Source organism: Orcinus orca, chromosome 5 (assembly GCF_937001465.1).
Source record: "Orcinus orca chromosome 5, mOrcOrc1.1, whole genome shotgun sequence".
Lineage (NCBI taxonomy): Eukaryota > Metazoa > Chordata > Mammalia > Artiodactyla > Delphinidae > Orcinus > Orcinus orca.
Genome location: NC_064563.1, coordinates 79,101,005 through 79,128,572, shown reverse-complemented (window position 1 = coordinate 79,128,572; position 27,568 = coordinate 79,101,005). Strand labels below are relative to the sequence as shown.

At 52.3% G+C, this 27,568-nt stretch overlaps 1 protein-coding gene across 5 annotated transcripts in view; it reads right to left on the bottom strand.

Annotated features, from left to right (window-relative positions):
* Positions 1–27,568, bottom strand: part of ITGB5 (integrin subunit beta 5) — a 122,966-nt gene continuing 95,398 nt past the window's right edge. For all 5 annotated transcript variants that reach the window (XM_049710334.1, XM_049710336.1, XM_004278815.4 and 2 more), the window contains 5 exons: positions 9,251–9,473; positions 5,304–5,407; positions 2,973–3,092; positions 1,466–1,632; positions 1–695 (listed from right to left, as the gene is read on the bottom strand). In XM_049710334.1, the coding sequence (XP_049566291.1) occupies positions 600–695; positions 1,466–1,632; positions 2,973–3,092; positions 5,304–5,407; positions 9,251–9,473 (710 nt within the window). In that variant the 3' untranslated portion in view covers positions 1–599. The remainder of the gene's footprint in view (positions 696–1,465; positions 1,633–2,972; positions 3,093–5,303; positions 5,408–9,250; positions 9,474–27,568) is intronic.

Below are 27,568 nucleotides of genomic sequence, written 5' to 3'. Positions count from 1 at the left end.
TCTTTTGGTTTTAATCTTTACTTTCAATCCCAAAAAAAATCTCTTTCCTTTTTGTTACAAAAGTACTAAACACACACAGACAGGGGAAGAAAGTTGACATCTGCAAACTACATGCCTTCAACAGGCGTCTCAGTAATCCCATCACCAACACCCATGTGCAAGGCAGAGACACCAGGTAGGTCATTCTCAGGAGTCGGAACTATACCAGAGATGCACGGTCACTTTAGTTCATTTAAAGATGATCAACAGAGGCGAAGCCAGACTGTGTGGGTTCTACTCACTCTGACACTCCCGAGAGCCTTCTCATCCGGCCAGCCTGGAGGCCCAGCCCTCCCGGAGGGGAGACGCGGCCTGCATCTCAGCAGTTCATTGGGACAAGCTGGAGGTGCTGAGGAAAGCCTAGAGCGCTGTCGCCGGGCTTGGAGGGGCGGCCAGGTGGTACGGCCGGGCACCTTCCTGTGTGGGCTCCTCGCCCAGGCTCACCGGAAGGTCTGTGCGCTTGGCCGTGCAGGGAACCGTGCTCAAGCCGAGCAGCTGTCCAAAGCGTGTCCGTCTCCGTTGACCGCGTGCCCCTCCAGCCCCCTGAGGGGAAGGAGCCATCAGTCCACTGTTCCATTGTAGGATTTGTTGAACTTGTTGAAGGTGAAATCCACGGTGTGCGTGGAGATGGGCTTTCTGTACAGAGGGTTTGAAGCCTAGAGAACACGGGAGGTAAGAGGACGTGTGTTAGTTCATTCGTTCATTCGCACACACACAGGGTTGGAGGCCCTTCTAGGGTCAGTCACCCAGGAAGGCAGTGGGCCCCGCCCGCGGGTGAAGGCAACGGCCTTTTGCTTCAAGACTGGCTCCTCTAAGCCGGCCTGGGACGGTCCCGCCCCTCCCTGAGCTTTCTCTCTCCATCTCTGAAACGAGCGGCCGTGTCTGTTAGATGGTCTCTGAAGTCCCCTGCAGGTTTAACCCACTCACTGGGGATTCAGGGGGTGCTCCCACTTGCTCAGTCCTTCAGGAACGTGCAGTCTGCTTGGGGAGATAAGACACACACGGACACTGCGATAGACTGTGAGCACGTGGGACCCTCTCCTGGACCGCTGGACACGGCCTCCCTGCTGAGGCTGTGGCGAGCGCCTCCGCCGGTGAGCCTCCCGACCGGGGCCTGCTGCGGGGCTCCGTGCAGGGCGTCCAGAACTGGGCGCACGCTGCCTCTCAGGTTTCGCCTCTTCGTGTTTTTTGTTTTGTTCTTTTTAATTTTTTGGCTGCACTGCGCAGCGTGTGGGATCTTAGTTCCCCGACCAGGGATCGAACCCAAGCCCCCTGCAGTGGAAGCGCAGAGTCTTAACCGCTGCACCACCGGGAAAGTCCTCGCTTCTTTGTTCTGAATCCCAAAGACGTTAGTGGGCCTCTGCTTGCACTCAGCTGGACCGCTAAGCTCGACATTTTTTCTGCTTCCAACTTCCCACTGGCTTACCATTTCATAGCGGGCCCTGGATCGCTCACTCTGGAACTTCGCAAACTCTCTCCGGTCGTGGATGGTGACAAGCAACTTCCAGATGGCCAGGAGCGCAAGCCCGATCAGGATGATGCTGCCGACCACGGCCAGGAGGATGGTCATGGCATTGGGGGCACTTCCACACTCTGGAGGGGACCAGGGCACGATGAGCAAAGCTACCGCCATCACCGTGCCCCCACCCCCCGCCCTTAGGCCCGTCAGCTCTCCCCAGAGGCCTTCCCTGGATTCTCTGAGATCCCCACACTGCTTCTGAGAGACCTGGGTGGCAGGCAGGTTTCTCCAATGCACATAAAGTGGAAGATTCAAAGAGAACGCGTCACTGTTCCAAGGCCACACAGTAAGTCAATGGCAAAGTCTAGGAGAACCTTGGTGGCGGCTCCACTTTCTCCCACATGCTGTGTGCACGGCTGCATCTCCCCAACGCGAAGCACCCACGCCCCAGCCCAGCCCCACCTCCCGCGCAGGACGCTGGACCAGGTCTCAGCTTTCACGTAAATAGTTTCAGGAGTAGACTGAGCGGCAGGAGGTTTCATGAAGCCGCTTCCATAAGGGCTGGGCTGGGGGCCAGCCAACACTTGTAAGCCCTTAGTGTGGAGCCTTTGGAGCAAATGTGCTTATTTTCAAAGAACCGCAAAGACAGCGCTTGGAAACAGAGGCTCATTCTTACAGGCGTGCATCCTGGGCTAGGACCACAATCCTTCCCTCTGCCTCTGGCCTAGGGAAGGCACATTATGTGGTCTAGCCCCATTTGGAAAAACAGTTTGCAATGTTTTGAAAGGAACAGAGCAGATCTTTTTCTGCACCACCCATCTCTGCCCCGGCAACCTCCACCAGAGAAGAATGAAAGGCGTCATACTAGAAACCCTCATTACCCCAAGGAAAAGGGCCATTGGCCCCCCGGGCCCAGAGCGTGGGGAAGAATTGCCCGTTAGATGAGAGCGTGCCGTCCTCAGGGGCCCAGGGAGCGAGGCATGGCACCTGCAGGAATGTCAACCCAGCGCTCCATCTGCCCTTCTAGGACTCCACTCCGGGAAGCGGCAGCCCGGCTAGGGCTGTGTGTACCCAGATGCTTCCTGACGCCCAGCCTTGATGGTCCAGACCTGCCCTGCATGCTCGCACCACCATTAGCCATGTAGGCTAAGTGTGTTCTGAGCTTACTGTCACCCCCGTGTCCCCTCCTTCAAGATGAGACACTCCCCCAGGGCAGGGCACTATCCTCCTATAACTCCCATTCCCCCAAGTCATGCCCCCCCCCAAGCTCCGGCCCCGTGATGGGTCCCCAAGATATACAACCATCTCTCTTCTAAACTCTAGCAGTCAGGTAGAGGCGACCTTAGATCTTGATCTTTATATGGGACTGTATCCCTCCTCTCTCTGGAGTTTGGAAAGGATGGTGAGGAGAGAACTGGTAATGCATCAGAAACCGAGCCCCCAGGGGGAGCAGACGGAAGTGGCCCTCACCCACCTGGCTCCCTGAGGACTGTCAAGTTGGACTTCCCACTGGGGAGCTCTGCATACGTGAACATCATCACACAATCCTTGGCAGTTTTGTAGAAACAAAGCACAGCCTCCTGGTCATCTTTCACTGGAAGAAAACCAAGCAGAAATGTCCTGAGTGTGTCTCTGAGTGATGCAGAGCGGCTAAGGGACGGGTGAGGAGCCGGGACCCCGCAAAGGAGAAAAGGGGGCGCAGAGAGGCTTAAAGGGAAGGCTGGACCTTAAAAATGAATTTCTCACATCAAGAACGCAGGCCCAGCGCTAAGTGAGGCTGCGCCGGGGACATGAATTCCCTTCCATGCGAGGGAGGCCTCCGCAGGCTCACTGGGGTGAAAGGAGAGGGGGCACTACTGCTGGGGCGGGACTGGGCAACGGAATTGGGTAAAGAAAAGGGCCATCCTGCTGTCCGCGGAGGCCTGAGAGTTCAGGCTTGAGTCTACCTGGCTGAGAGCCGGCTGCAGAGGCCAGGAGGCAGCGGCGCTTGCCTGAGATGAGAAACCAAAAACACCCACGCGGCAAGGAGGGTGGGTGGATGAGAGACCGCACCTCCCACCCACGGTGCGCACCGCTGGCCTCGCTCCCCGTAGTGAGAAGCCCCCTTCCTCAAGCTGCCTCAGCGCCTGCCATTCCCACGCGGCTGTTACCTGAGGGGAAGGTATCGCCAACCCCACTCCCCCCAGCTCCGCCCCCCCAGGCACTGTCTGCATTCCAAGCCTCCCCTGGGACAGGATTAGACTGATTTCCAGGGTGGAAAGGAAGCGGGAAGGGTGTGAAGCAAGGGAGAGGCGGGTGGTAAGGGAATGACCCACTGGTCCCGAGTGACAACTGTGGGCAATTTTGTGACACAAAATGCTTTCTAGCTCTGCCCTTTGTAACCCTGTTGCTCCAAGGAGCACCACCTAGAACCAGACAATTCTGAGCAGTTATCAGACACGGAGGCCTGGGCGTTTGCTCTCGGCCCCCAATCCTAAGCCTGGTCTGGGTGAGTGTGAGCGAGCCTGGGTATGAGAAAGCCTGGGGGAAGGAAGGAAAAGGATAACTGGTGAATGCGACAGAAACCTTCTCTGTGAAGCAACTGATTCATGACAAAGGGGCAGAGTGAGAGGCAGCTGTGCGTGCACAGCTGCATTTGCTCCAGAGCGAGTAAGTAGTCAGTGGGCCGGGGAGGGGCATCGCCATCTGTCTGTGGGTGCCCAGTCAGGGGGCAACGGCCCCAGGTCTGCAGGCAGAACTTGCTGTGAGCCAGACCTCAAGTCACAGGACAGAAGCAGGGCAGGAAAACGGGCATGAGAGGCCAGATTTGGGGAGGCAGGGGCTCCCTGCTGTGGTACAGCCCTGGCACACAGTAGGTGCTCAATGAATATGTGTTGGTGGAATACATGACTCGGCAGCCTCAGGAGCCATGATTCGGCCAGAGCATCACTCAAGATCAGGGAGGCAGGAAAAAGGAGTGGGGAGACCTGTAGGAATGAGGAAGAGCCAGGGTAGCACTCCACCCCGGCTTCATTCGGACAGAATGTGAGCTCTGCCTCGTCTAACGCGGGCAGAGCACCGTGAGAGCTGCGCTGGGCTGAGGCCAAACAGAGACTGGCTAGCTGGTCACCAAACATGGTTTCCCAGCTTCCTGGGCACAGCTGGACGACACTTCCCGCCATCCTTGCAGTAAACGTGGCTGGATGACTGAGCTCTGGGTGGGGGGGGGGGGGATGTTGTGTGCACCACTTCCAGGCCCCACCCATGTAAACCTCCCCCATGATCTTTCCCCATTTGCAGATTCAATGGAGAGAATTCTGAGGACCCGGGGGAGGATGGAAACACAATCTAGAGGGTGCCTGGGCTCCTGAAGGAGCACAGAGAGGCCTTGTCAACCAAGAACATCTTCACTGGACTTCGAGGGAGTGACAAACTGACTTTTATTTTGTTAAGTCATTGAGGTTTGGGGTTTGTTTGTTGTAGCAGCTAACAGTACTTATTCTAACTAATATGCCAACTTCTCAGGAAGCCTGGGAGAAGATGTAGGAAGGGACTAGGCTTCAGGGATGGGACAGAAACTTAAGAACAGGAAGGTCTTACACCCTGGAGAGCCCAGAACCTATGACCTAACACAGGTACTCCAAGTCCTCTTGGGGAGCCAGCCAGGACTAGCCAAGGACACTGAGGTTGCTTCCTAAGTCAAGGTTAAAACTACCCTCCTGCCTGCCAGGCAGCCCTGAAGATCGTCCCCATGAGGGAGAAAGTCTCTACACGTCTGCCAAGATCCAGAAGGGGCCGGCTGCCCGGGGCCGCTCCCCACACTCACCGATGGTGTCCACCCGTGTGATCACCTCATCCTTGCACAGGTTCTGGCAGGTCTGGTTGTCAGCTGAGCTCCCTGAGTGAAGCAGCAAGCACTCAACACAGTCTCTTTGGAAAAGAGGCAAGAAATGTGGGTGTTAGATGCTGAGTAGTAACTCCACACATGTAATCGAGTGCATGTCCCAAGAGTGCAGGGTCCCAGCCCTCCCGCAAGCCCCTGAAGGCTTTAACTTCGCCCATGGTCAGATGTTTGGCCTCAAGGAACATTTCTTCTCTGTCCTTCTTGCTGCTATCATGCAGGGAAGCCCAAGGGTTCTTGGAGGAACACATGTGGGTTTAGAAGCATGTCTGGCGTACATGTCAAGTTGCAGGTTGGAAACCTTTCCAATTCTGACCCCAGGAGGCAAACCCACCTGCACTCCGGTGCACCCAGTGCCTCACTGAGGAGCCTGCCCCAAACAAGAAGTTTCTGAAGATAAAGAAGTGTTCCTGGCCTCGAAGAGGGGTCCTCACCCTCCCATGGCCCCAATTCCCAGGATCCCCACCAGGAGACCATCACCCAGGCAGGGCTCTCAGCACATTAAACTCTCTGGGTGGGCTTTCAAGACAAAACACCACTGCCTGGGCCCAACCACACCCATGGAATCCGAACCTCTGGGGCTGGACCTGGGCTCTTGGGGATTCTGAGTAAAGGTGAGGGCTGAGAACCACCGTCCTGGAGACTCTCAGGCCCTTGCCCCCTTCCTGCTCCCACACAGAGCCCATCTGGCAGGGGAGCTAAGCTCTAAGGGTCCGTAAAGCTTGTTGTGGAGGGGAGAGAGGGTCTCTGACCTCTATGGGGGACTGGGGGATGGGGGAGCATAGATGAGATGCTGAGAACTCAACTCCAGGGAGAAGTGGGTTGGAACAAAACAGCCAGCTGATGGGGAACGTGCAGGAACTTTCTGAAGTGATGGTGCTCGGTGGCCGGCAAGGATGGTGAGAGACCCCAAAGGAGAGGTTTCCCAGGAAATGGGGTGAGGACTCCAGAGCCAAGTGTGCTGGGGGGGGCCACTGCCTCCCTGTCGCTGTGCCCTGGCACCCGAGGGCAGGGGAGCCTCAGCCACATGGGGGGACAGCAGCCCAACCTACCCCACAGGCCTGTGGGGACCAAAGGGGCTGCGTGTCTGGAAATCTCCCTGGCAAAAATATGGAGGGTTGTACCATCACAATGCATTGCCTTTATTAGTATCATTTAAAAGTTCCGTGGGATGGAGAGACCAGTCACTACGTTTCCAGGGCAGAAACTGTGGCCTGAAGGGAGCTGGGAGCGTTTCATTAAGTCGCCCTATTTTACAGGTGAGGGAAGTGAGGAATCAGTGACAGCAGGTTCCAGCACCCAGGCACCTGCCTCTCTGTCAAGTTTCTCCCTGAGTCCTTACTCCACTGTCTGAACATCGAGGAGGAATGGGCGAGTGAGTAGACTGTGGAGGGAAAGCAGGGAAGACTTTCTTACCAGGGTCCTAATATGCTTAAGAATCCACCTATCCTCGGATTGGCCACAGAATCCCACTCTCCTGGTAATGACTTCATGGAAACATTCTGAAGTTAAACAAGTAGGTAATGTTTGCACCTCTCCGGAGGCCAGAGCCCCAGCGGGCAGGCAACTGAGACTTGGCTGGGCGCCAGGAAGGCGTGGCTCCAGCGCCAGTCATTCACGCTGACGCCACTGCCCCTCCTCCACCCGTGGATTAACACACTGCAAAGAAAGGCGGCTGCTTCCGGTCTCCGCTAGGATTCACTGAGCCCTCCATCTGCATGCCCTGTTGTCATGAAACCACAGGGCCGCTGCCAGGGAACATTCCCTAATCATCCACGTGGACAGATGAGTTTAACCTGTGTGCTCCGCATACTGGATTGAATCTTGTGATCTACTGTAGTCACGAATTAAAATGTCTGGCCTTGAAACAAACAAGTTGCTGAGACAGACTTTGCTCAGCGAGACTGTTAATTGCAATCGGCTGAAACTGAATAGGAACTCACCCAAGGTGAAGAGCGTGTTTGGTTAGTTCTAGAAAGTGGAGATTGACTGCTCTGAAACCCCAGAAAAAAAAGGACATAGGCATTCAAAACCTGTTGGCTCTCAGCAAAGCAGCAAGTAGAAAAACAGCCTGAAGTAAGGCACTATCAAAGGTACTTTGTTTAAAAAAAAAAAAAAGTGACAACTAGGCTGTGAAAGAGACTGTGTCAGTGTGGCCCGGAGACAAGGAAGGATGAGTGAGGTTCCCCTATGGCATCTCTTTGCTCTCCTTGCTCCTTTGATATTGCTTAATGGATAACACATCACCAAGTCTACGTCTTCTTGCCAATGAATGCTTTAAACATTTAAAGCGAAGGTGGTCTTCCCAAGAGGCCTTTTAACTGACCTAAGCCAACCCTATATTGCCCTGCTGCTCCGGAAGAAGGAAAGAAACAGGCTTGATCTGCCTTTATTGGTTCCATGTGTATTGTCCTAGCTTGGCACCAACCCCCATCAACCTCATATGCCCCAAGGTCTGGGAGCCCATACTCAACAGGGTTCTGCTGGTGGGAGAGCTGGGGGCAGGGCACCTCCCTCAGGCATTCAATGTTGATAATGGCCACGATTCCAGGCTCAGATAGCCACAGCTATTTGGGCTCCAGATCCAGGATCCTAACCTCCTCCTTCCCCTGGGATGTTTCTATTTGGATTTCTGTTGTTTCCCTGCTCTCAGCAGGTCTAAGGTAGATCTGTGTTTCTTCTCGCTTACTCTGCCTGGCTTCCCTCTAATTACACAGAATAAAATCTGGCCCTGTCTATCTTGTCTCTGCATCTGCGGCCAGCTTTCAATTACCCACGCCTGGATTATTTGTGGCAAACATCCAACCAGGGGTTCTGCCACCCAGAACGTTTCTGAGTGCAGACTGACCGGCAGCCACGCTGCTCAGGGAGCATGAACTCGTCTCATTAGGAGCCCGAGCCAGGGGTTTGGAAGGGAAATCTGCCAAAAAAAACCTGCACGGTTGCGTTTCCCAGCCAAAGAGAAACAACGTCTGTATTATTATTTGTTCCTGATTATCTGTGCCCTCCCTCCTGGCCCCTTAGGACACGGACGCTGATGGCGCAGCTGTTTCTCTAGCAAAATTCAAGAGAAACCGTCACTCTTGCTTTCCCGCTGGCATAACTCCCTGATTTAATTCCGTCTCATTCGCACTCTGGCAGAGTGTGAAGGGCAGAGCCGTGGGGAGGTCAACAGGGGAATGTAACCCCGTGGCTGGGTCGGTGGAGGCCTGGAACCCGCGCCTGGACAATCTGCGTTCAGCAGCAGCGCAGAGACCCACTCCATCATCTGTACAAATGGAGCGGAAAATGCCAGAGCCACTGTCGCTTGTTCCTGGCTTGCCTTATCTAGGTCGGGTGCCCTCCTGTCCAGTTTACCTTCTGATGATGTTTTGTTTAAAGCAGCATTTCCCATATGGGGGGGGGGGCCTGTGAAACATTGTTTGGGAGATGTTAATGGGGCAGGAGGCCAAATTCATTTGGAAGAAAGATGCATGCTGAATGTCCTTTTAAAATACTCAGTGACACACTAAAGGCTCAAGAAGATGCTATTTTGGTACTAAAATCAGTTTAATTTCATTTAACTCAGTAATCCTATAACTTCTAAACTTGTTTAGGAACAGAGTAACAGTTTTTGTTGCTGTTGTTTTGATTTCGTTTTTTTTTTTTACAAAATCCCCATGCAACCAGTGTTTCAAAGACCCTATTCTAGTTAATGTTAGTAAGAGTTTCGATCCCCAGCAAGTCTGTGTGGGGAAGATGCAGGGGATGGGGGGTGAGAGGCTGGCCAGCCCTGAGGGCTGACTGGCCGGATGGCAGGCCTGGTCTGGGGGAGACGTTGGGGTTGGGCGGGGCGGGGGGGGTGGAGGGCTGTGTAGGGGGCGGCGCTTTACCTCTTGGTGCTGCAAGCATCCAGGCAGGTCGGGCACTTCTCACACGTCTCCCCAAAGGCCCCTGGCTCCGTGCACTGGCACTGCCCACAGACACAGTGCCCGCGGTCACTGCAGATCTGGCCATCCCTGGCCTGGCACGTACTGATGTCTGTCGAGCAGTTACAGTTGTCCCCGATGTAACCTGCGTGGCATTTGCATTCTCCGCAGTGACAGTCGCCATGGCCTAAAGTACACACACGGCACATCAGCGCCTGCCTGCTTACACGGACACACAACCAACCGCCCAGCGCCTGCCGTGTGCCGCACACTGGGGATCCAACAGAATGAGACGCCGACTGTGCCCTCGCAGGCCGTCTGGGCAGACAAAGACGGCCTGGTGCTGACACGGGGTGACAGCAGGGCGCCCGGGCAGTGCGTATGGCCCGGCTGGGCTGAGTGCTGTTCCAAGTCGGTCCAGAACTTGGCCGAGTCGTGCCACAGGCCCAGGACACCAGAGAGCTTCTTCCTGTCTCCCGTGTTACGTGATTAATGGCCCCAGAACCTGTGAATGTGACCTCGTATGGCAAAGGAGACTCTGCAGTGTGATTAAGTGAAGGATTTTAAGATGGGGGAGATTCTCCCGGATCATCCAGGGGGGCCCTAGGTGCCACCACAAGGGTCCATATGGGGCACGGGGAGATCTGACTACAGAAGGAGGTGGCAACGGACAGGAGACGCAAGATGCTGCGCTGCCACCTTTGAAGATGGAGGAGGAGACCTCGAGGAGGCCGGAATGCAAGGAACGCAGCCCTGCAAGACGGAAAAGGCGAGGGAAGGGTCCTCGCCCAGACCCTCAGGGCGAGGAGTGCGGGCGGCCCTGCTGCCACCTCGACTTCAGCCAGAGGAAACGATTTCAGACTCTAACCTCCAGAAAAGAGAACACATCTGAGTTGTTTTCAGTCGCTAAATCTGTGGTACCCTAACACAGCCACGAAGGAAACCAACAGAGTTGTTGCCCCTCAGTCTCAGTGAGACGCTGATTCTTGCTCTGGCCTTGGAGCCGCGGGCCAGAGCCGGATGACTCACGAGCAGGTACGGGGGACGGCAGTGGCTAACACCGAACTCGCTACGCGCGTGTCAGGCTTTACAGCACGAACTCGATGAATTCTTCCAACCATCCCACGCGCACAAGTGATGAAACTGACACACGGAAGGGGGAAGCAGCTTGCTGACGGCCAGACAGCTAGCGGCTGCAGAGCCGGGACCCAAACCGGGGAGTGGGGCTCCAGGGCCTACGGTCTGAACTCCAGGATCCGTGGCCTCTCGGAAGAAGAGGACAGAGCAGGCCCTAATCAAGATGAGAACCAGCTGAGGGGCCCCCGCTCCCCGCTTGCAGGAGAAACCCTTTCCACAGCCTGCAAGGGAGGAGGAGCTGGGCATCCCCTCCCGGTTCTGCAGGCATCAAGGGCAGGGGAGCTGCTGGGCTCAGAGGACTGAGTAAGTGTGCGCACCAGGCACGCGCGTGTGCATGCTGGACAGCGAAAAGCACGGACAGCGCCAGCCTCCAAGGGGGCCAGGAGCCTGACAGTTAGTGGAGTCTCTATTTTTTGCTAACAGAGGCAGAAAGCAGTGCTACAGATAGCACTTAATTTTTAAAAATCTTCCCAGCATATTGTCCTTTCTCATGCCATTTTGCTAAGGCTAATATTAATAGCACCAAGAATTTGTATTTGCTGAGAACCCACTGACATACTAGCAGGAGACCAGGCAGGCAGGGGATGGCATCAGACAGGGGCGCCTTGCATTTTATTCCCGCTCCTGAGTCAGTTATCCTTGTAGTTGGACCTCAGCACCTTCTAAGACCACCAATGAGTGCGACCCACAATTCACGTCAGGACCTAACTCCAGAGAGCCTCTTCACCCCACTTCCTTCCTGTCCCCCTCCCCAACCTGTCTGCTTGTTGAGCCTAGAATCTGCAGGAGGCAGGGAGGCCATCTGGAGCCGCCAGACCTCCCCTCCCTCCCGTGCATGCGGGGCAGCCTCTCTGCAGCCCAGGGGATACAGAGCCCCAGCAGATACTTTGCTGGGCGAGAGCACCCTCCCACTTCACAGCCAGCGCCGAGGCACATGGCAGCCCTCTGGGAGAGGTGAGGAAAGCCAGACCCCAGCCAGGAGGAGGCTGTGGAGTACAATTTAACTGCCTGGAAGCTGGCGTGTGATGTGCGGGCCACAGGAGAGAGCTGCACCCCTGCTCATGGGTTACACGGTGGGGGGGGGGGTAGGGGCATGGGAGGGAAAGGGCAGCAGAGAGCACAACTCACCCGAGGGAGGGAGGCCTGCACACCCTTCCTCTGCACCAATCCCCGAACAGCCCTGGCAAGCAGGAAACCACCCCCCACGGGAAGTCTTCCCAAATGAAATGGATCCAATCTGCACAACTCCCTAACTCTCGGCCTCAGGACCACATTGGTCAAGAGGCTGTTTTAAATTAAAATGGTTCACTGTCAGGGTGATTTCCCCCCCAACATTTTATTATGACAATTCCAAACCTGCAGCCAAGTTGGAAGGACTGTAAGAGAACATCCATCCACTCATCACCCCCGTTCCACCATCAGTACGCAGCCGGCTGCTTCATCACACATCTGTCCATCCCTCCATCCATCCATCCATCCATCCCTATTTTTTTAAATGCATTTCAAAGTGAGTTGCAGTTATCAGTGCACTTGAGGAGTGGTTTGTAATACAGCTCTGGTCTCTCCAGTGGCTTGTACATCATGCCATCCCGTCAAGCAAAAATAGAGGAAGTAAGAGGCACGGCTGGTGCCGTATTTACAAACAGCAAAGACACTACTCAGGCCAGAGAGACTGCTTTGTTTGACACGGTGAGTGTTGTTTCCCTTCCTTCTCTGTTTTTGGCAGCAATATAAAATGAACCAAATAAAAACCTAGCACAACATTCCAAAGTGTCGAAGGTTTGGTGAGGAGGTAGTATATTATTTCGTTTGGGGTGAAGTATGGGTGTGTGTATGTGTTGAAGGGAGAACTTGCTCCCCATGGTGACTGGGCATCTAATGTGAAAAGATCTGCTGCTCACTGAGAAGATGGCAAAGGTGCCAGCTGCTCTGTACTTCCCACCATGACGGTTAACTGGCAAGTAAACCCAGCTGCCTTGGGTACATCTGACATCACGAAGACCTGAGAGCTCCAAAACCCAGCCCACAGTCAAAGCAGTTGAGGGTACCCCTAGATCTGGGGTGCAATTACAGAGTTAGGAGTCAAGGGCAGGAGAGAGTGGGAGCTGGCAACTCACCCAAGGTCACCACGGCTCCATGGAGAGGGACGGGACTCACTGCCAGAGACCTAAGCCGTTCCTGAAAGCCTCCTACAGCATGTGAGAGGCATGGACGTGGCGAGAAAGAAATGCCGTGCAAAGAACCTGTGAGTGAGAGCACGAAGCGCCCCGGCCCACAGGAGGAGGGTGGGCAAGCAGGTGGGAGCCGCTGAGGGCCGGGGGACCTCGGAAAGTCCTTATCCACGTGGCGTTTTGGCCTCAAACATTTGCCAAGTCCAACGCAAGGTCCCAGCAAGTCAAACTAGGAGAGAAGCCACGCTCGGTGAAATGGCTGAAGCCACTGGAGTGCTGTCCTCGGGGACTCCCATGATGGCCCCAGTTTGTCTGTCAGGTGGTTCACCGCCTCTCAAAGACAATGGAAAGCAGCTATGGCAGAGAGGTGACGCATGCCTCGTCCTCCTTCACTCCCACGCAGACTGTGCCATCTAAGCAGGGGATTCTCTGCCAGGGAGCCCGGGCTTGGCCTCAGAATCCTCCTCAACACTGTCCTCTAAGGAGGTTCTACCGACTGGTGGGAGCCGGCACACAAGGTACAACCGCTTGCCATGTCGGTTTAAAGTTTCCAAGTCTCCCTGAGGAAGCGTGACCCATATAGAGTGTCATAAACTTCGTAAATCTGGTCATAATTTATCCTAATCCAAAGGTCTCGGACCCTGCACTCGGGCCTCAACCTGCCTTTCCCTCAACCTGCACGTACAGAGATTTCCACATCCTCTGGTCAGCCCTTGGCCTCTCCTAATGCCTTAGTAGGAACATGTTATTAAAATGACAAGGGTCATTCGGTCCCGGCCCCAGGCTCAATAACCCATCAATCACCAGGAGAACTGGAGGGGGAATGGGAACATGATCCTGGCTAACAGCACCCAGAGGGCGGAAGCAAGGACCCTGCATCAAAACAAAGCTCGTTTATAACGCTTCCCCGGCACCCTGGCAAAGGGCGCTGAACTTCATGACGCCTGTCTAATACCGCGCGGACACAGAAATATTTTCATTACACAGAGACAGGGATACTGAAGGGCATGTGAAAGCACTTTGTAAGCTGTGAATTGCTACATGTGCAAGCTATTATTAGTACCTTTGTTAGAATGACTGATAGCTAAATGGACAGGAAGTTGTCAATGTGTCTATTTATACAGAATTTCAGCTCTACAGAATTCAGCAGCTTTCCATCAGCAAAACGGTGCTTGTGTGGGCCAGGGGCCAAGACGCAGCCCCCCCACCCCACCCCCAGCCGATCAAGTAGAATACTGGCTATTCAGAGGCAGGGACGCCCCCGAAGCAGGCGGGGAAGGAGCTGCCAGAGAGGAGGGAGGGGGCACGTGAGGAAGCCCCAGCGCCAGTGCTCTGTAGAGGTCAAGAAGGGCAAATCCTACGGGGCGGTGAGGGCAGGATCCAGTGGCAGAGAGGTGAGGAGGTGGCCACAGCGAGCGCGGCAACTCCCACAAGGAATCTGGTTGTGCAGGGAAAGGAAGAGATGGCGGGGAAAGAGGCTGGGGATTTTGAAGAGGGGATATTCGAGCATCCTTCTGATCAAAGAGAAAGATACAGAAGAGAGAACATTTTGGTGGAAGTGGAGGGATCGAGGGAAGAACAAACCCCAAAGAGATCATAGCAGAAAGAGGTTAGTGGGGTGGGGGGGCGAGAGAGAGAGAAAAAGAGAATGAGAGAGCGAGTAGCTGGGGGGTGAGGACTGTGGCCGGAGGAGCTCAGGCTAACCCCAGTCAGCTGCGTGACAGGCTGGCGGCTGTGCTGGAACCACGTTCAAGTGTCACCTTGGGCAAGTCCCTAAACCTGACGATCATTTCCTCATCTGTCAGTGAGGGCAATGCCTTCCTCGTGGGAGTGTCATCAGAAATACTGGTGTTAACGCAGATCAGGCCCCTACCCACGGCAGCCAGCACACGACCGGACCGCCCCTGCGCCCCTGCAGCTCAGCAAGGAGCTCGGAGGCCGTCGCACTGGACCGCGGTCGCAGGGCCGTGCAGGCGTGACCTGGAGAGAGGGCTGAGAAGTCGGGGATCATGCAGTGGGAGGGCACAACCTCTAAACGGGGGGAAGATCAAGGGGGTAGAAGGCAAGGATCTGCAGGAGCGAGGGGCGGGCTGACAGGGGTGGGAGGCGGCCAGCGCCCCTCGTCCTCAGGAAAAGGAGGCGTGGGCGTTCTTTCATGAGGTGGAGGATGAAGGGGAGCCTGTTTACCATGGAACATGGGTGGTGGCTAACAGAGCAGGGATACAATGAAACATTTGGAAAATGAGGTAGTAGAGTGTGGTGGTTAACATGTGGCTTCTGAAATCACGAGAGCCCGGGGTTGGCCTCCTGAATCTATTTACCAGCAGTAAATGATGTTTAACCCCGCTGCATCTCGGATCCTTCACTTTAAAATGGGGCCTTATTAAAGGTGTCCCCACTCGTAGGGTTGTTGTATGAGTTCAATCACATAACCTGTATAAAGCGCTTAGTGTTTGGCATATAATAAGTCCTCAGTTAATGCTAGCTAGCTTCATCATTGTCGCTGTTATAATGGGAGTGTGTGGGGAGCAGAAGCTTGGAGTAGATAATCTCAGAGAATGGGAGAGGGAATCATTTCTGCGAGCTTGAATCAAAGCCTTCCAGGATTAGGGAGTTCCCTGGCAGTCCAGGTGTTAGGACTCAGCACTTTCACTGCTGGGGCCTGGGTTCAGTCCCTGGTCAGGGAACTAAGAGGCTGCAAGCGGAGCAGCTCAGCCGAATTAAAAAAAACAAAAAACAAGCCTTCCAGGGTTAAAAGCTCCCATAAGGTTACGTAATCCACGCCCAGCCCAAAGCGAGAACACCCAGGGCCTGGTGAAGCTGCTCCTCAGCCCCAGAGCCTTGCACGGAGGCCGACACCCAGCAGCACCGGAGGCCCTGCCGGGGGGCACTCCAGCCCTCAGCAGGAAGGGGACAGCTAGATGTCTGAGGCACGGCCCATGTGGCCCTCGGCCCCAAGCTGGACTCCGGTCTGCAAAGGCCCAAGGCAGCCCTAGGGTGACCTCAGAGGACCTGCATGAGGGCCCTGGGGCTGGAGGAAGGAAGGAGCCCGCCTGGGATGAGGCAGAAACAAGAAGTGGGTGTCTTCTCCCTATCCTGGCCCGGTCAGGAGCAAGGGTCATGACCACAGAGACGTCAGACCCTCAGGGTACAAATGTCTCTCCACAGCTGGTCCAAAAATAGTTTCCATCCAGCTCAGGAATGCACTGCACTTCCCTTGCTGATCAGCTTCCGCCCCCTCCCTTCGGCCTCCAGGAGGCCTTTGAGGCTGGCAGAGGGCTGAGGAGGGCAGGGCTGCGCTCAGCTCCCCAGCCCCCCAGACAGGAACGGCACCTCCCTTGCTCCTGTCTCTCCCTCTCCCTATCCCACTATCTGCATCCCTCTCTCACGCAAGTAGGTACTCTCAGTTTCTGCCTCCCCCAAGCTCCCCCATGGGCACCCCTCCTCCCACAGCCCCAGCATCGTCCTCCCACAGCCCCAGCACCCCTCCTCCCACAGCCGCAGCATCCTCCTCCCACAGCCCCAGCATCCTCCTCCTCCCACAGCCCCAGCACCCCTCCTCCCACAGCCCCAGCATCCTCCTCCTCCCACAGCCCCAGCACCCCTCCTCCCACAGCCCCAGCATCCTCCTCCCACAGCCCCAGCACCCCTCCTCCCACAGCCCCAGTACCCCTCCTCCCACAGCCCCAGCATCCTCCTCCTCCCACAGCCCCAGCATCCTCCTCCTCCCACAGCCCCAGCACCCTCCTCCTCCCACAGCCCCAGCACCCTCCTCCTCCCACAGCACCAGCATCCCCCTCCTCCCACAGCCCCAGCAACCCTCCTCCCACAGCCCCAGCATCCCTCCTCCCACAGCCCTCTGTCTGCCCATCGTCTTCCCCTCCTCTCTCCCCTCTTCTCAGGACAGGCAGCGGGTAAACAGGAAGTGGTTAAGAGAAAAAAGAAAAGGAATCGCTGTGGGCTGGAAAGCCTCTGCTCATTTGGGTGAGTTCCCTGCCTCGGAAGCCAGGTCTTGTCTGCGACGTGGACACCTCTGGGTGACAGCCTGGGCCCCGCTCCTGGAACTCTCTAACAGCCGTCTTAAAAAGGGCAGGAAAACCAACCAGAGCTTTCTGTGCCTCCAGCCACCGGTGTCTGCGTCAGGGGTCCCAAGACGCTGCTGAGCCAGAGGAGGCCCACGGCCCCGCCCTCCTTAGCATCAGGTTGGGGTTAGGAGCTGCTCCGCGAGAGCCTGTGAACGTAGACGTCCTGGGCACTCACACAAGCTCCATGGGGAACAACAGCCAAGGGCGGGCTGACCTGTGGCCAAACGTACACACAACGTTTCTAGAGCGCCCGGCCCCTGTGTCGGGGCTTTGGACTGGGAAGGGGAAATCCCTCCTAAGAGGCGTTCCTTCTGGTACCTGGCTGACGAGCAAGTGAGGGTTACATCACGGGCCGGGTGTTCTCAGTGTCCCCGGGTCTGGTCCCCGTGGGAACGCGCCCCTCCCACTGTCTCAGTGTTCCCTTCCATGCACTGGCTTTGGTGCCGGAAAAAGTAGAGAACAGAGATTCTGGAAATGCACAGGACTTCTACCCAGTTCCCTCATGAGGGATCTTAGCCTGACTCTGGGCACCTCAGCAGAAACTAAATAAACCTCCAGGGTCGAGAGAGAAGTCACTCTTGAAAGGTTGTGTCCTTCTCACCACAGGCTTCCCGAGCCCGTAAACACAGCCTGTTCTTGCCAAGGATGAGTTACTGACGAGAGAACTTGCCAACTAAGGGCTGCTCCTCTCAAAGACAGCACAGCTCTCCTCGCTCATCGCCAACCCCGGAAGGCAGCTCTCACAGCGTCTCCTCAGACCAACTCGGTCTCACCCTCGTCACTACTCGGAAGCCCTCGGCTGGGGACGCGTCTTCTGGATGGGAGCTACCGTGCAGCCTCACCTAGCTACTTGCTGGCTCTGGACAGCAGTCCGCTTTCTTCATCAATAAAAGAGGGACGGTGGTTTGTCTCCCTAATGGGATTGGGGGAATTCGTTGTAAATGTGCAATAAAGAAATGTATGGTTTCAAGAAATTTCTAATTTCACTGAGAAATCAAGTCATTAAAATCTCTTAATGGAGAAACTTGATGGAGCACTTACAACAGGACAGGCATTGTTCTAAGCACTTTACTTGGATTTTCTCATTAGTAGTCCCAATCGCCCTACGTGGTGGTACGATTATTACCCTCGTTTTTGCAAATATGGAAAATGAGGCACAGAGCAGCCAAGTAATTTATCCAAAGTCACACAGCAGGCAGGTGTCAGAGCTGGGATTTGAACTACATTTGTTTGGAGCCCATACTCCTAACCACTATGCGTACTGCCTCTCCAGTATGACTCAGGCATGACTGAGTGATAAAATCCAGGCATGACTCAGTGATCCAGGCATGACTCAGTGATAAAAATTAAAACAACACATAGGATAAATGTTCAAGGTGACCTAGGGTGTTTTATAGTTTAAAAATGTGCAACAGATCCATCCCCAAGGCTGGCAGATGGAACGTAGGAGTTGAGGAGAAGGTAGAAAAAAGGATAATTCCTGGGTTTCTGGCTCGTACAGCTGGATGAAAGGTGGAGACAAGGAAAATCAGGAGAGGACGACAGCTGAGAGGAAGATCATGAAATCAGTCTGAGACATCCTGAGACCGAGGTTCATTCAAGACATCCAAGTGGAGCTAAAGGGAGCCTGAGAGCAACACAAGGGTAACTGAAGGTGTGGGCACAATGAGATTCCTGAGAGAGACTCTGCGGGAGAAGACGTCTAAGCTGTGCCTTGGACCATCTCAGCACTGAATGGACTGCCAGAGGAGAAGGATCCCACAGAAGAGCCTACGGTTTTGACTGACAGTGGGGAGAGAGCTCTTCCAGGTGGGCGTGGTCAACAACATCAGCTGTCACTCAACAGTCAAGTAAGATGAGAGCCGAACAAGCCTAAGATGCAGCAGGACACAGCTATTCAGGACCTGGAAGACCTGTTTTGGTGGAAACATGGGACTGAATCCAAATTGGACTGTGATGAAGGCTGCCTGGGAGGTGATACATGAAGTCAGTGGGTGTAGACAAATGTTTTGAGGAATATGGCTGTGAATATGAAGGAAAGGGGAGCTTGCAGGGGGGCGGCGGGGAGGGTAAGGGTTTCTCTTTTTCTGTTCTTTTTTTTTTTTTTTTTTTTTAAGACTGGAGAGTCCTGGCATGTTCTAAACCTGACCAGAAGACTTGGTTAACAGGGAGAGTATAGATATACAATCACTTATCACACGGATATATTTGTTTACGCATTTGCCTCATCTCATTGGCTTGCAAACCCATACAAAATCAAAGACGGTGTTTTATTTTTGTTTGCCTAACGCCTAGCATGGTGTCAGGCACACGTTAGATGCTAAGAACGTGTTGACTGGTGGAGGCTGTGCATGACATCAGGACAAGCCTGAAGTCCTGGGGAAGATACCCGATGCTGGAAATTAGAAAAGGAATGAAGTATTATTGATGCTTATAAACCTAAACGTGATTCTTGAGATATTTCAAATTCTTAACAAATGCCCAAGGAACCCAGAGACCTGAGGATGACACGAGAAATCAAGACTAGGAATTCTCTTTCCTGTGGCAACCATGGTCATGGTTGAACAGAAGTCACAGGCTTTGCACCCGATCATGTTCTTGCATATTGTTCAGATTTCTCCAGCAAAACGCTCTTCAGAGATGTGAACAATGATGCATCCTCAGTCTCAGGGCTCGTTGCTCCCCGTCCTTGGCTCAGTGTCAATGAACCAGGCCTGACAAGCTCAACTGAAGGTGCTTCCCGATAGGTGATGTCCTGAGAAGCCCCTTACCCTTTGCCTTCATCTGCTGAACTGCACGTTGCATTCTGTATCTCATCGGCAAAATATGACCACTACTAAGCACATGAGGTGATGCTGCTTTAAGCTAAGCTTCCCCAAACCTCAAGAATACTTTGAGATGATAGCTCTGGCTAGAAAGCCAAGACTCCACTGTCAAAGGCAACAGAGCTCTGTCAAAGGATATCTTTGCCTTTCCGGTCTTAGCACCTGGTTTCTCAATGCCCAGCTGCCACGTCCCTCTAATCACTACTGCATTCCACACGAGGGCACCCAGGGAAGGACTTGGTGTCTGGCCCAACTCTATCCATCACAGGGAGATTAAGGCAACGGAGGGAAGACGGAAAATCCTGAGTTCCTTAATGAACTCACCTCTCCAGTTTCAAAGGAGTGTGATGAACCATAGTCCTCATAGGACCCTAAGAATGCTGGCAGGCCCTTCTGGGGAAAGGCCAACAGCATCTGGGGAGACATGAACTCACTCCCCTTTCCCCTGGTCACTGCAACAGGATGAGAGGGTTACTATTTTCAACCTGGAAAACTCTCAGGTTGTTTACCAGTTGCCATACTCCACCCTCGGTTGGCCGCTGTTCAGAGCCTGAAGCGGCACTCCCAATGGACACAGCTGGTCTGGAATGTCACATGAGTGGGCCACGCTGAAGCCTAGCTGCCAGGAGCCCAGCCAAGCCAGGAGATGGCAGGAAGCAGCCGCCCAGAGAAGAGCATCCCCTGAGGGTTAGGGTAGGTGAGCTTTTCCTAGGCCAAGGCTTCGGGCCAACCACCAGCGGGGAGCACGGCCAACATGCCAGTCTTCTCAGCCACAGCCTCCACCACACACGGCTGATCAGTAACAGTCACCTCAGTCTCCTGGTAGAGGAACAACCACCAAATGAGATCATGCATGCCAAGAGCCAAGAGTGTTTTATACATTAGAAGAGGCTAACGAAGGCTCATGTAAGGAAAGTGGGTCCAGCCTAATCAATACCAACAGCCAGACACCCACTGACTACTAAGAGGAACACTCTGTGCCTTTCATCAAATGATAGTCATGAAGGGACGGGTACTTCGGCTGGTCTCTTGCTCTGCGTGTGTCCTTCGGCCTGGTCTGCTATGTCTGATCTATCCTTATGTAACCCAGAGAAACTCACTTAGCAAAACAGAGACTAAAAGTTTCCTAAAATTTTTGACCAGAATAAAAGAGCACTTATGAGGTAAGACTTGGAAAATGTGGGCTAGATGCTTCAGTGGTGGCAGGAAGGGCTGAGCTGGTATTAAAGAGGTTTGGGAAGGGTCTCAAGCTAATCCAATTGTGTAAAATTCGGTAGTGATGAGGTAACTATTTACCTACAAGGTTCTCCTCGTCTGAATCTATAATCAAGAATCTCAAGGTGCTTTAAGTCCAGGTTCTGGGCCTCAGTTTCCCACAATGTAAACAGTCAGTGCAGGTAACAGACAGTTGACCCACTGTGTGCAACTGGTGGTGGTAGAAAAGGCAGAAGAAGCAAATAATCCCACTATTTTGTGCTTGCTCGTGAAGAGCACAAAATACTAACAAATTAGCCTCAGTGTGTTTCCAAGGAAAAACATCTCAATATACTAAAAGAGTGTGTTAAAATAGATTCTATTTATTATGATTATTATCATTATTATTACAATGTTTGCCTAAAGGCCAATGATGTGATGTCAAATAACATACCAACCTGGGAAGTATATTCCTGTAGCTTAAGGACGGTGGGCCATCTGATGAAGACTTTTGGGGGTGATGGTTGTGGGCTGAGGGCAACAGGCAGGGCTCAGGAAGGTGTCCAGGAGAGAGTGAAACCGAGCAGGACCCTGTGTGGTCTTCCAGGGACAGACCTTCCCCCTGCCCTGTGTCCTCCAACTCTTTGTTTGTAGAAAAGCTTTAACCTCCCAAGGCTTCCCAAGTTCCAAAGAGCAAATTTAATCAGAGAAGTGAAAAAATGCAGGAACAAAAGAAAGCGGTCAAGCAAGACAAAATAATAGTTTAGCCATAAAACAAAGTCAAGGACCCTTAGCTCCTCCTCAAGGGCTATAGATGACATCCTGAGCCATATCCTTGAGTTGTTTTGCAGAAACTAAACCCCTCCCCAGGTAGAGGAAGTTGACTGCATGCTGAGCACCAGCACATAGTCCCCACACCATAGACCCCAGACCAGTTGGAGGCAGAAAACTGATAACTGAGATTTCCCAAAATATCATCCTGTTACCTCACCACAAGCCAATGAGAAGAATGCCCATAAGCTGATTAGGCACTCTGCAACCCTCACCCCTAACATTGCCTTTAGAAACTCTTCCCTGAAAGCCCTTAGGGAGTTAGGGTCTTTTGAGCATGAGATGCCCATTCTCCTTGCTCGGCACCTGCAATAAACACTGTGCTTTCCTTCACCACAATGCAGTGTCAGTAGATTGGCTGTGATGCATGTCACCCCAGTTCCTTTCATTAACAAGAAGATGCAAAACTTCTGGCAGACTGAACTCACTCAGAGCAACTTCCAGACACCAGCGAGCGTTTGGATCTGGGTGGAGTCCTTAGGTCAGCGTTCTGACAGTCAGGAACACTTACCCCAAAGGAAAACAGGGCTCCATCCAATCCCACCCCACCCCACCCAAAGCACTGAGCAGCAGAGTCCTATAACCAGTTATGTCACAGTTTCCAAAATCAAGACCAAACTCTAAGTGACAGCTCAACACCCAAGAAATAGAAACAGAGGAGCCTTACGAATAACCATTTCAGTCACCAGAGGTCTCTCATCATTTTCAATTTAACTAAGAATGGAAAATTTTCTAATGTGTTATTCTACAGTATCAAAAAGTGAATGCCACCCAATTCTATACATGACTAACATCTCATCTTCGGCATTTCTCATGGTTTTCCTAGGATTTTACTTTTTTTTTTTTTTTTAAAGTTTCATTATTTCCTTCACAAGCCAAACTCCATGACCTTGGATCAGGCCTGAAGTTCAAAGGCATGAGCAGAGTCCTCATCCCAAGCTCCCCTGTCTGCACGCTTCCCTTTCTAAATAGACAGAAAAGGGTGGTGAGGTGAAAGCCAATGCTCAGATTACTCCATTTTTCACAGTCACTGGTAAATTGTTGCTTAAGATGTTTCTGGAATCAGGATCTGAGCAGTGAGCAAGGGCAGTAAGGAAACTCCATTCCCAGAGCTGAGCGCAGCGCATGCAACAAGGCAGGTTCTCAAAATGGCTTGCCAACATGCTTCTTATCTTTCAAGATCTCACACAAGTCTGGATGGTGGAAGTAAGTGGTTCATATGCTCATTCCTCAATCGAAGAAAGTTTCTGAGGAGTGGAAAATTCTAGGGACAACAAACATTTAGAAATTAATTCAATACTGTGAGCAACTCCAACTCTGTACCCCTGGTACCCAGTACAAAACCTGGCACATGAGGAATGCTCAGTGAGCTCTTGAATGAGATGAATGCAGCACTCTACCTAAAATAAAATGACCTCAGTGACACACCAGTATCTGCAGCTGCACCAAGGTCAGACACTTACTACACTACAGTTTTTCCAAAGAGCTTTCTCCAACCTCAGGCTGCAAGAGGCTGGATGACTCCGGAGCGGAGCAGCCCAGCTCACCTGGTTCATGCAGCCAGTCTGAAAGGTGCATTGTTTTGTTACGTGACTAAGCCCTAAATTTCGGTACCTTGTTGCCTTTCAAATGAACTTGAGCAATATCTGGATGCAGATGGAATTCTTAGAGAATTCCTGACCATTAGATAGATGCCTATTGAGAACTTCTGAAACCAGCCTCTTCTGATGCCATGAATGTCTCTGATGCTTATCTTTGTGGAAGAAAATCTTCCTCCAGGAAGGGAGGGAGGAGGAGGACAGCTCAAAACATTTACTCCACACCCCGAGTGGGGAGGCAGAGTCCAAGGAGATTTACAGTTACTGTCCTATTTGATGCTTACAACAACCCTCTGGGGTATTTGACAGATAAGAGAACTTGTCAGAGAGGGTAAGTGAAGAGTCCAAGGTCAGAGGTGGAAAGGGGGAATGCCAGGTTTAGAATCCAGATTTGAACACGCGCTGGTCCTCGAAGGTCCTGGTAAGTGGTCTTTTGTGGAAGTATCTTTACGAATTACGGGTGTACCATTCCTTACAATCATAGTTACTGAAGAATACTGTATCAAATTCTGTTCTCATAGCCACCATATTCTGAGTACTCCAAAATGGAAGATGACTCTCTTGGTCTCTGCTGTCATGTGCATAATTAGGATTTCTATATTACCAGATAAAGCACACTGCTATGAGGATATGCTTTAGAGGAAGAGGAGAGCTTTCTCTATAATGCATCTTTGTATTTGCAAATAGCATCCGGGTAAACCATCAAGAAACTGACTAGAGACTAATATACAGGAAAAGATGTGAAGAATTTTCTAGGCCATCCCACCTGAGGCACACAGTGGTAGCAATGCCACCAAGAGGCCCCTTTCTTCTTGGGAAATTAAATATGTCAAATCTTGGTTCATTCAAAAGGTACTTTTTGAGGCCTTTGTCATGGAGCCACATTCCAGAAGGTCCTATAAGTCATTTATGAAATATGCAAATTGCAATGCAGTGACAGAAGGTAGAGCTGTGACCACAGTCCCAGAGATGGCCACCAGGATACTTATTGTGAGTGTGAAAATTACATTTCTGAAGAAAACAGTATGAATAGGGTGAGAGGTATTTTTATAAACATATCTGGATAACTGTTGCCATGGAGGTGTCTCACCTGGCAAGAATCGGCAAGTCCAAAGCTAGGGCTTAATGTCAGAGGCACTTTTACCAGGAGAGGCTTAACATAACCTTGTGATACTTTCTGGAAAACATCAGCCCAGACCAGCAACCTGTGTTTGGATGCTGGCTCTGGCCACCAGGAATGATGCCACTAGTATCACTCTCCACATTTTTTTTTACATCTGAGAGAAAACTCTGCAGTGGCCCCTTGACCTCTAATTGCCTGCCACATCTTAAAGGATTCATATAAATTTATATGGACAAACTGGCCAAAAAACCTATTAGATGAAGTAAAATATATGACACCTTACTTACATATACTTTTGGGATCTCACAGTCACAAGACCAAAAGCATTCTGTTCAAAATTCTATATTCTATTTGATGTAAATTTTCTCAATATATGAAACCCAAGAAGTAGACTATTAGCAAATTATTCCATGTACGCCAGTGCCTGCATTTTAAGTACAGAGACTGCTGGAAGCATCAGGGTTGCGACTGATTTCAACAGTTTACCATAACGGAGTAACTCAAATCCCAGGAAATGCACTGTTTGGGTACAGAAACCAGCAAAGAACAACAAAGTTTGAGCAGTAACCTTTAATTACATTGAAAACAACTGAACAGACCGTGTCCTTCTTCACATGTTCTATTAGCAGAGGGATTCTGAAGGGTCTACACTTTATGAGACTCAAAAGAACAGAAGCCCTCACAATGGCCCCATAGCTCCCTTTGTACACACAGGAATAGTCTACGTACAGAACCACTCTCTAAGTTATGTTGCCTCTAGAAACCAGACGGAGAAACTGCAGCCCTGGCTGCACACACATTCCCATGACAGTGTGTCACAAAAGTAATAACCAAGTTGTTCAACTGCTTCCAGACCTTAGTCAGATTTGCTTCACTACTAACTTTTACGATGTATAACATATCACAAGCCTGTAATCTCTAGCCCGTCCCCTCAGTCCTGTCTCTTGGTTGGAGGTAAGGACTGGAGCCTCTTACAGACGGAAAGACCAGAGAGAATTGGAGGAGCTTCTCTCCAGGACGTCCCCACTGGTCCTGGCCTGGCTCTGCCTCAGCCCCGTCTGAAGATGGACCAGAACCACGCAGCTACCGTGGGCCCAGCTGCAGGGGGAAGGGCTGAGAAACACTGAGAGAACGCTGAAGTCAGCTGCTCGTGAGTCTCCGAGTCAGCATCTTCAAGACCAGAGTCGTTGTTGAGAAATAAGACTTCTCCCCCACAAAAACCCTGAATGTAACAGCGATCCAAGAGCTCAAAACCAGCGGGCCAAATTCCGGAGAGGGAGCCCAAAGCTGACCACGGGAACCAGGAACTGGGGGCGGATCCCTCACCCACCCGCTGCTGCCTCCTGAACAAGCTGGAGTGTTTGCGAGACAAGGAACAAGGAGCTGGGTGCTACATCGACGGGCCAGGAGGATCGGTCCTGCCCGGGGCTGGGCGTCCTTCCTAGATGATCACACGCCACCATGACCTTATTCCAGAAACTACTGTCTCCAGGAAGACCTGGATAGCTTCAACTAGTTGTTGCTTTCACAGTGAAGGGGTGGAGGAGGCTAACTGGGGAAAGGCAGCCAAGTGTTCTAATTATTGATGTGTTCAAGTAACTCAACTTCAGGCACTTCTTAGGATGTAATATTATATGAAAAAAAAAGCTACAAAATTGCACACATACACACACTTAGAAAAAACTTAGAAGGAAAACCTCTTAAAGTATGAATGATGGAATGGTGGACAATTTCTTTCTCTGAGAACATTCTAGACCGAAGAATAATCCTACAGCTAGTTGGAGTTACTCTCTTGACTGACAACACACTTTAGGAAGGGATGCATGTGAACCAGTGAGGGTAAAAAAGTTCTTTGTCTGGTTCACCAGATGGTTCAGATTAATCCTGGTCACCAAGAAGGAGACAGACAGCTCAGACTGACCACACATCCATCAACCCCCCCTGTATTTTTCAAGCTTTCCAACTTCAGGGGAACGAAAGACATCTCAGCTCAGCAATTCCAAGGAGTTAGTGACTCAAAGCACCGCACATGTGGGAGCCCCAAGGGCTTTTTAATTTTATTTATTTTTTTATATAGCATTTCTTATTAGTTATCTATTTTATACACATTAATGTATATATGTCAATCTCCCAATTCATCACAGCACCACCACCACCCCTGCCGCCTTCCCCTCTTGGTGTCCATATGTTTGTTCTCTACATCTGTGTCTCTATTTCTGCCAAGGGCATCTTGAACCTCCTGTTTCCACACCTGGGGACACAAGAGAGTCTCTCAACACGACAGGGCTGGATGGAGCGAAGGGAGGAGCGAGCACCCAGCATCTGGCAGGAGCCTGAAATGCAAGACTAGCTCAGGAGGACTGTGGGTATTCACTCAGCTACAGAATACTCCAGTTTCCAAAATGACCGGTTCTCCTTACTAAGGCCTCTCGCGCCTCATGTACCACCCGCCCCACACCTCCAGGCTCTGTGCTGTATTATTTTCGGAGGCACATGACATCTGAGGGAAGGAGGGGAGGCAGCCCCCATATGCTGGGCCCTGTTTCCTGCCAACCACCGTGCTGGGTCCTTTATCCACGTCTTCTCTTTCAATTCTCAAAGTGATGCAGAAACAAGGGAGGGCTGGGGTGTTTTTAGAGACAGGAAAACCCAAAGTCCAAGACAACCCAGGCAGTCGGGAGGATGAACCATGGGGATGAGATCTGCACAGATCGCCCGACCTAGCAGCCCTGGCTCCCAGGCAACACACACACAAGCAGCCTTCTGGACGAAGACACATCAGAGGATTATTTCTGGTACCTGAGGGGTAAGGAGGGAGCTCCGTGATAGTACTTGCTAATATGTTAAAAAAAAAAAAAAATTCACGGCTGAAAGCCAATTACAGACACAGCCAGGCTCCTTGGAGCACTTACGGTGGCTGCTGAAGGGAACAGGCAGTCCATCCATGCCGCCGTGCCGGAGGTCCTCAGCAAAGCCCCGACTCACGGGGAAGGCGGCCCCGCCTGCACACTGGACAGCAGCTGTGGCTCCCGGGCGTGTGTGGCGCTGACTCTTAAAGGAGCCAGTGGTCAGCAAGGCAATGTGCCTTAGACACATTCTCTTACTGCTCACAACAGCTCTGTGCCCAAAGTGACACAAGTAGCATGTGGTGGTGGTGGTGGTGGTGGATTTAGGCTCGGACCTGCCTGATCCCAAGCACTTTTCCTGCGAATCCAGACAGAACCATCCCGTGGAACCACCCAATCTATCAGAAAGAGTGGACCCTGTGGCCTGATCAGCACATCAAATCCTGACTCTTGCCAGCTAGCTGACTCTTCT